Below are 7,269 nucleotides of genomic sequence, written 5' to 3'. Positions count from 1 at the left end.
GTATTCTCAAACTATATTTCGCAGAAAAGGCTTATAGAATTGCAGCAAGAGTTCAATGAGGAGAGCAGATTACTACACGTAAGATTTCTCAAGTTAAGAAAGAGTTACTTTCCTTCTTGATAGCATATCTAAATGAATTTTGCTTAGACCAATGAATGGAGCGATAAGCCTCTACAAGACAGCATATTGACAAAGGGATGTCACAACACCACGCAAAGCAGTGAGAATATGAACAAAACCAAGTAACATGAATCCTGGCCAACGAAATTGTAACGTAGGTATATTTAAAGCTGGCAAGACATATATACACCTCGTTGACCAACCAGGCACTAAATCCGCAATATACAAGACAAGGAGAACAAATCAGGGAGAAAGAAGCAAAAAAAGAACACCAAAGTGAATGTATCTAACTTGTCTTTCACAACACAAAAGTCACAACTCCTATATAAAGTCAGAATCTCCGCCAAAATGCGGCAGATCTGGATGAGGCCTTCCACCTCCCGGCCTCCTCGGGTCCCTGCATGTAATTTTAAAATGAAATTAGTAAAGAGGAACAAAGAAACAGAAGTCGCAGAGCTGAAATAACTTGTTTCCTTTTCCAGAAGCAACTTGCAAAGCTGGATTATTTTCACTCAACAAAATAATTTGCAAACAACAGATTTTTACGTCGTGCTTACCCAATAGAAGAGCACTTAAGATGTACACTTAGTTTTTCAAGGACAACGGCATAAGGCACCAAAATAGAGATTTAGAGATTAAGCCTTGCTCTATCAATTTTGTGTTTACATCTAACAAGTAAACACTAGATGGGAAGAACAGAATTTCATCTAAAACTAACCGACAGGAGATATGCATCATAGTACCTGATAAAGCGACCTGGCTCAAAGCCAGGAACATCTGGTGGTCCATACGGATCAAAACGAGCACCTGGTGGAACACCCCTGTTTGAAAAGACCAAATAAAATCAATCTTACAATATGCACTTCCCATCTTTGAAATGAGAGAGAAAGAGAGAGACTTACGGCAGTCCTCCAGGTAAATGAGGATCCCCACCCATTCCACCAAAAAAGCGAGGGTCATTAGGCCCTGCATCATAAAACATAAAGAGCTCAGTTGGCAAAAGACAAAATTAGGACTTCCTTATCTGAACCAAGACAAAACTAGTCACACACCTACAAGCATGCTCCCACCTCCTGGGCCGCCTCTACAATGACAGAAAAGGGATGGTGGAAAGACAAGATTAGCATGTATACAAATCAGAATACACCAACTGGCAAGTGCCATTCAACATGAGAGGGGAAAACACAAAAAGATATCAAACCTGGTTGGGTAAACTCCAGCACCAGGCCCAGGGAAAAGATCACTGCCACCAGAGCCAGGAATGGGAGGAACCACATATCTGTATAATCCATGTAATGTAGGAAGTAAAAATTCTGTGCCACCGCTTCCGATTAAACATGATATCAGAGCTTGAAACTCTTCACAAAATTTTGCGATGGGCAAGTTAAAACGCCTGTGTGTGCGCGTGAGGGGGGGATGTCAACAACCAATACTACACATATTTCTGGTGACTTTAGAACATGCTACCCAGAATTCGAGAACAATCTGTCCCACCATAAGGGATCTCTCCTACCGCAACCTAACTACTGAGTATAAATTACCCTCCTCTCAGAAACTAAAGAGATAAATCGCATATTTATCTGTCTGCCTGCTCCTCCATCCCTTGATCCCTAATCTGATTTCCGTTGAGAAAATTATCCACGCAACTTATACTAAGAACCTGCTTTCTTTTCTGTTCTTCTCAATTTTTCCATCTATTTCCTATAAAATCTACTGATAACTGCCACAGCTGACCATTAACAGCTCATCACCAAATCACATACTTAGGCCCACAAATGAACTAAATCTGAATACTTAGCAAAATAGCATAACCCTCAAATAACCCTTGAATAACAACACTAGAAACACACCCTTGTGGGTTTCATTTTATTTGGTCTAATATAATCTCAGAAAGAGAGGCACTAAAAGAAGTTGTTAAAAGAGTGGAAGAGAAGAAAATCACTGCAATTGCTTAAGAGGAGTAGAAGATTTATGCAAGGACTTTGTATGAGAAAATACAGAAGGAAAACAGAGCATTGAGCTTGACTTAGAAGTGTTTGAAAAGCCTGCCAGTCTGACAGGGGAGCAAATACATCCCAACTTTGAACAGAAACATCCTTGAGCGCCTAAAATTATTTTCTGAGATGCAGGATGAAAGGCTTTTTATGAGGAAATTTAATCCTACCACCACCACAGTACCTATGGGACGAACCTGCAACATAGGTTGCGAAAGTAGTAGGGTGCGGGAGGGGGGTGTTGGGAGTGACTCCTCAAATGATAAAAGTATAACTGCCATATAAAGAAGAAAAATGGGTGGGGATCTCTTACAGAAAGGATAATCAAAAGCTCTCCTCTTCAGAGACCCCAACCTAAGACAAAAGCCAAACGAATAGAAGGAGGATAACCGCTTGGCTAGCTGAGCCAGAACAAGAGGAAAAGGCAGGGAAAAATAGAGAGAGCAAGTCAGCACTGCTATAGCTCCAACAGCAGTCGAGAGGGGTATTGTTCAAGGATCTAGCTGAGCGATCTCCCTCGAGGATCAACATAGAGATGAGAGAGGTGAGTAAGGCATCAAGGAATACCAAAATACTGCTAGTGTAAGGTTGACATCCCAAATGATTAAGCTAGTTGTATGTAAAGGATATAGGTCTTGATAAGAGAAAGATGAGAGACTATTCCGAGATGGAATTACCATGTCAGCTCCAGAATTTTATTAAGTGGGAAGACGACAACAGATGACACCCAAGTAGATTCATGCCACATCTGGCCTGTGGATGGAACATGAGGGGAAACAGTTATATTCCCTCCACAGGGCCCCCTATTTCGAGTTAGATTTTGAGCAGTAACGGTCTATCTGATTAGGCGTTGACTGCAGTTAAAATATGAACTTCAACTCCTAGAGCTTACAAAGGCATACTGCAGAATTCTTATAAAAAAAAAGGTATACTGCAGAATTTGAAGGAGACTTGTCCCGTGGTGATACGCAGATTCTCGAAGGCCCGAGCTTCCCCTCCCGTCCAATCTCCTTCCGGATCAAGGCCAGACATGACCTTGAGAACGACCTTGACCTCGAATAGGTCTTCGGCTTCAATTCGGTTCTGTTCTATGATGTATGACCTCAGCAGAAGGAGGGGTTGTTCTCTTCAAAGTCAAAGGCCATTGTTGGATGCTTTCTACACTGCCACCCCCTATGATCTCATCTTTTTGACATGGAAAGGAGACGACGGGGGCAGGGGAAGCTATTTCATTTGGGGCAGGCGCCGGACGTGCTCTTTCTTGGTATATAATTGATCCATTGCCTTTCATCTATTCCAGTTTTGTTGACATCGGGTGAGAAAGTAAAACCACTTTCAAGTTCTTCCAACATTGATGATTCACTTCAACATTCTGATTCTTATGTTTTGTGGCATGTCCAGTGCCTCTTTTTTCCTTATGGAATCTCCATCTTTACAAGTTGAATTAAAGTAAGAATGCCATACTGTAGTCCTTCGAGCCCATTTGTTGTCGGATCTTGAAAATCTAGATCTCTCTAGTCCTTGAAATTAGGAGCGTCCATGAAGGAACAATCATGTGGGGAAAGAATGGCCTGCTTGGAAGATTCAAAAAAGCCAAGCCTTTTCACATCACAAAGTCCGGGAACAAGGAAAGCCCGGAGTGCATGCTAGTGTCAGTGTAGCTCAAATAGCTAAAGGAACAACTATTATGAGAAATTGAAAAAGAGGCATTGCCAGCTAGGTATAGAGCCAAGGTATGGCCCCTTGAAACGTATACTTTGAGGTGAATAGTATCTAGGGCTAGCAGGCTAGGTTGTCTTCTCCCAATCAGTTCACCCCTCCCGAGACCTAAAGGAAAGGGAAGAAAGTACATAATCCAAGGTCATACAGATGGAACAAGTACAGGGATTCGAGAGGAGGAGAGGAGGAGAGTGGCAGCTCTCCATCTTTCACCTCTAACAAAAACCTATACCTTGGAATCCTTCCATTTTCTCATCTTTTTCAAGGTATATGCATCTCAAGTTGAAAATACCAAGGTAGAGGAGCATCATACAATCATACCTCACATAATATGATGATGCAATTCATATAAAGTGACATTCTGAAAATGTGTTGATCTACTGCACCTATCTAGGTATGAGCAACCAATAAGCTACATATCAAGGTATATATCAATAATTATTGACAGGAATAAGAACAAATCTCTTTTATTTGGCATTACCCTGAGGGAAAAGAACTTCCAGGCTGATACGGGTAATCAGATCTGCGCTCAGCACTAGGTTGGTCTTCGAGTCCTCCTTTTCCAGAACTGCATACAGGGAATTGTAACTTATGAATTTAATTTGTCACATCTCCAAAGTCCAAATTACAAGTTGAAAAACAAACCAATGGCACGTACCTTGAAGTCTGAGTAGACGAATTCACCACAGAAGAACCACTATATTTGCTAAGGACTTCTTTGTTTAGTTCACCTACCAGCTTACCCAAATTCTTGAACTGGGCATTGTAATTCGTTCCCCCATCTTCGACAATGTAGTCCTCGACGCTGCAAATTAGCAAGATGGACCAATTAGAACACTCAGAAAGTTACAAATCAAAAAAATAACGGAACACTCAGAACATATTCCCTTTTTCAACTAGCAACGGAAGGGAAAAAAGGTACTTTCTCCTTGCACTGGTTTAGGGGTCATAATGCAGAGCTGGAGGGTTGTTGATGTAACAAAAGAAAGGAACTTACCTTAGCTCAAGATGAAGAGGCTCATTATCGCCATCCCTGAGTGTATCTATAAGCAGCTTATTGTTCATTGCAAGGCACTTCACCAACACCTTTTTGGAGCTCTTCTCAGGCTTTGAATACACAAAGGCATAACTATCCTCAAATTCATTCCAATGATCAATCCCTACCTCATCTACTCAAAAGAAATAGACACAATCATTGCAAATACATATGATGCATCCTAATCATTCCTAATTACACAGAAGTTTATCTGAAATAACCTGAAAATCTCAGAAACAGACTGCAAAAGAAAAGGTGGAAGCGAAAATAATTGCATATCAACAGAAACTGAAGTTTCCAATAATCATTGACACCCACACAGATGTACAAAGGAACAGGACTTTAAAAGGCAGATACTCCTCTTCTTTCTGTTTTAACTAGATTAGGACAGACTAAAATGCAGTAATCTCTTCTGGTGCGTGTTTCTCTATAAAGTTCGTCTATTCATCTTTATCAAATACTAGTAAAGTTTCTCAATTCTAGTCTTTAGGAATAAGAAATAAGTAAAGCACGGCTCAAAACTCGTGGATAAATGGGCCTGCCCCTCTATCCTTCTCCACTAAAATACCAAGCTTTTATCTACAACGGGATCCGAATTGTGACGTGCACCTAACCCCCACACATCACGTGCTGCATTCTTACCACTAGACCAAAGGCCTGGGACAAAATAGCCTCTCTTTTTTAAAAAATATTCATTATTGACCAAAACCATAAACTTCTAAATAAGAACAATCACCAGCACTAATACTATGGCTCAAGAAATATACAAAATCATGGGTGAAGCTACATGTTATAAAGGCACCCTTCATCAAAAAATTACACTACGTGTATATAGGTAAAATATAAGATTTTAGAAGTATATAAATTGAACACTCTTTCTCGGAGAATATTTTTCACTTCTTTCAAGCTTGAACACCCTTGAGTAAATTCCTGGCTTTGTCATTGTACGAAATAATACTCACAATTCTAAAGTTGCAGCAGGAATATCAAAAACCCAATACCAAAAATTCAAATAATACTACACCTTAAAATCAAAGAAAAAATGGGAAAGCTGAAAACTTAAAATACGAGAAAAACGTACCAGCGGAGGAGGAAGAGAGAGCGTCATCGGTGGAGGCGGAAGGCCCAGTGGCGTGGAGAACAAACCCAGAAGCTAGGAACGCAGCGTGCACCGCGAAAGCTACCTTATCGTGGGCCTGGCGGAAAGTGGGCCTTGAGGCCCGTATTACTGCCATAACCGATTGCTCCGTCGACATTGTTATCGGAATAATGTGAGAAGAAGAGAGTAGTGTTTATGCGATTTCGGATGAGTGGAACAACTTCTAGCGCTTTGTAGTCTTGTAGAAGAAGAAATGACCAAATGAAAAGGAAAACCCGAGTTATTCTAGTACTAGCAGCCAATATATGTATCCCGCACCGACTTGAGTCTCCGTCTCTCGAACTTTGTACATAATGCAATTTGGTCCTCGGACTATCAAATTTGACAATTACTCTGTTTCATTTTATATTGTGGCATTTGGCTGAAAATAAAGTTTAAAATGTCAAATTAAGTCCTACTTATATATGTAAATTGTAATCACCAGCTCAAATTGTAATGTTGCTATTTTCCCCCTAAATTGTCTTGCGCTAATTATATAATTGGGTAAGTTAATACAAATTATTTAATCTCCTTCTCCAAAATTAAAAACGATAAGTAGAGTTAGAAGATATGACACATTATATAAGATATTTACTTTTTTTTGGTTACTTGGATATACTTATAGATAAAATAAAAAATTATGAGTTTAGGTAGTGTTACGCTGCCCACAAATCGAGAGTAGTCTATTGCTATATTTACGCTATTACATTGTGAAGTGTTTCTCAAAAAGTTAGCTCCTAGAATATCTGCTTATAGTGCTTTATTTGCAAACACAGAAGGAACTACGAAAATAGTGGTGTTGTTATGGATATGGTAGATATGCCCTAGATTCAATCTCACATTTGATGATTTAAATTATATTTTTGTGAATGTTATTTGATATAAAATATATATGGCATTTGATATTCTTTTATCATTGTTATTAATTGCTTGATTAATTTGATAAGGTCCTTGATTAAATTTTGAGACTTGACATTGATGGAGATCATGATAATGAGAGTGAAGTCTCTTACAATTTAATCTAAATTTTTTTCTTGATCGTAGGATTATTAATTTGGACATTAGTAATCCGGTTAGATCAATATTTATGTGATCGTCTTTATGTGATAAAGACTAGTTGATCTCATTAACTAAATCACATAGATAGATGATGCATATAGAGATATGATCATTGAACCGACTCATTGGAAAATTCTTAATGGTTAGAATCACCATAAACTGTCAATAGGATATTCTCTTGAAGAATGTGATGTAAAAATTTC

At 39.2% G+C, this 7,269-nt stretch overlaps 1 protein-coding gene across 1 annotated transcript; it reads right to left on the bottom strand.

Moving 5' to 3' along the window:
- Positions 1 to 255: 255 nt before the first annotated feature.
- Positions 256 to 6,250, bottom strand: LOC107821577 (putative proteasome inhibitor). Its single transcript, XM_016648012.2, has 9 exons — positions 5,951 to 6,250; positions 4,831 to 5,002; positions 4,492 to 4,638; positions 4,315 to 4,401; positions 1,322 to 1,399; positions 1,173 to 1,204; positions 1,023 to 1,086; positions 864 to 941; positions 256 to 517 (listed from the first exon to the last, which is right to left on the bottom strand). Exons 1-9 carry the CDS (start codon positions 6,123 to 6,125, stop codon positions 442 to 444), a joined length of 909 nt encoding a protein of 302 aa, XP_016503498.1. The 5' UTR covers positions 6,126 to 6,250; the 3' UTR covers positions 256 to 441.
- Between the last annotated feature and the right edge of the window lie 1,019 nt (positions 6,251 to 7,269).

Source organism: Nicotiana tabacum, chromosome 10, assembly GCF_000715075.1.
Source record: "Nicotiana tabacum cultivar K326 chromosome 10, ASM71507v2, whole genome shotgun sequence".
Classification (NCBI taxonomy): Eukaryota; Viridiplantae; Streptophyta; class Magnoliopsida; order Solanales; family Solanaceae; genus Nicotiana; species Nicotiana tabacum.
Note: the sequence above shows the minus strand (reverse complement) of the source record. Positions and strands in the feature narration are given on the sequence as shown.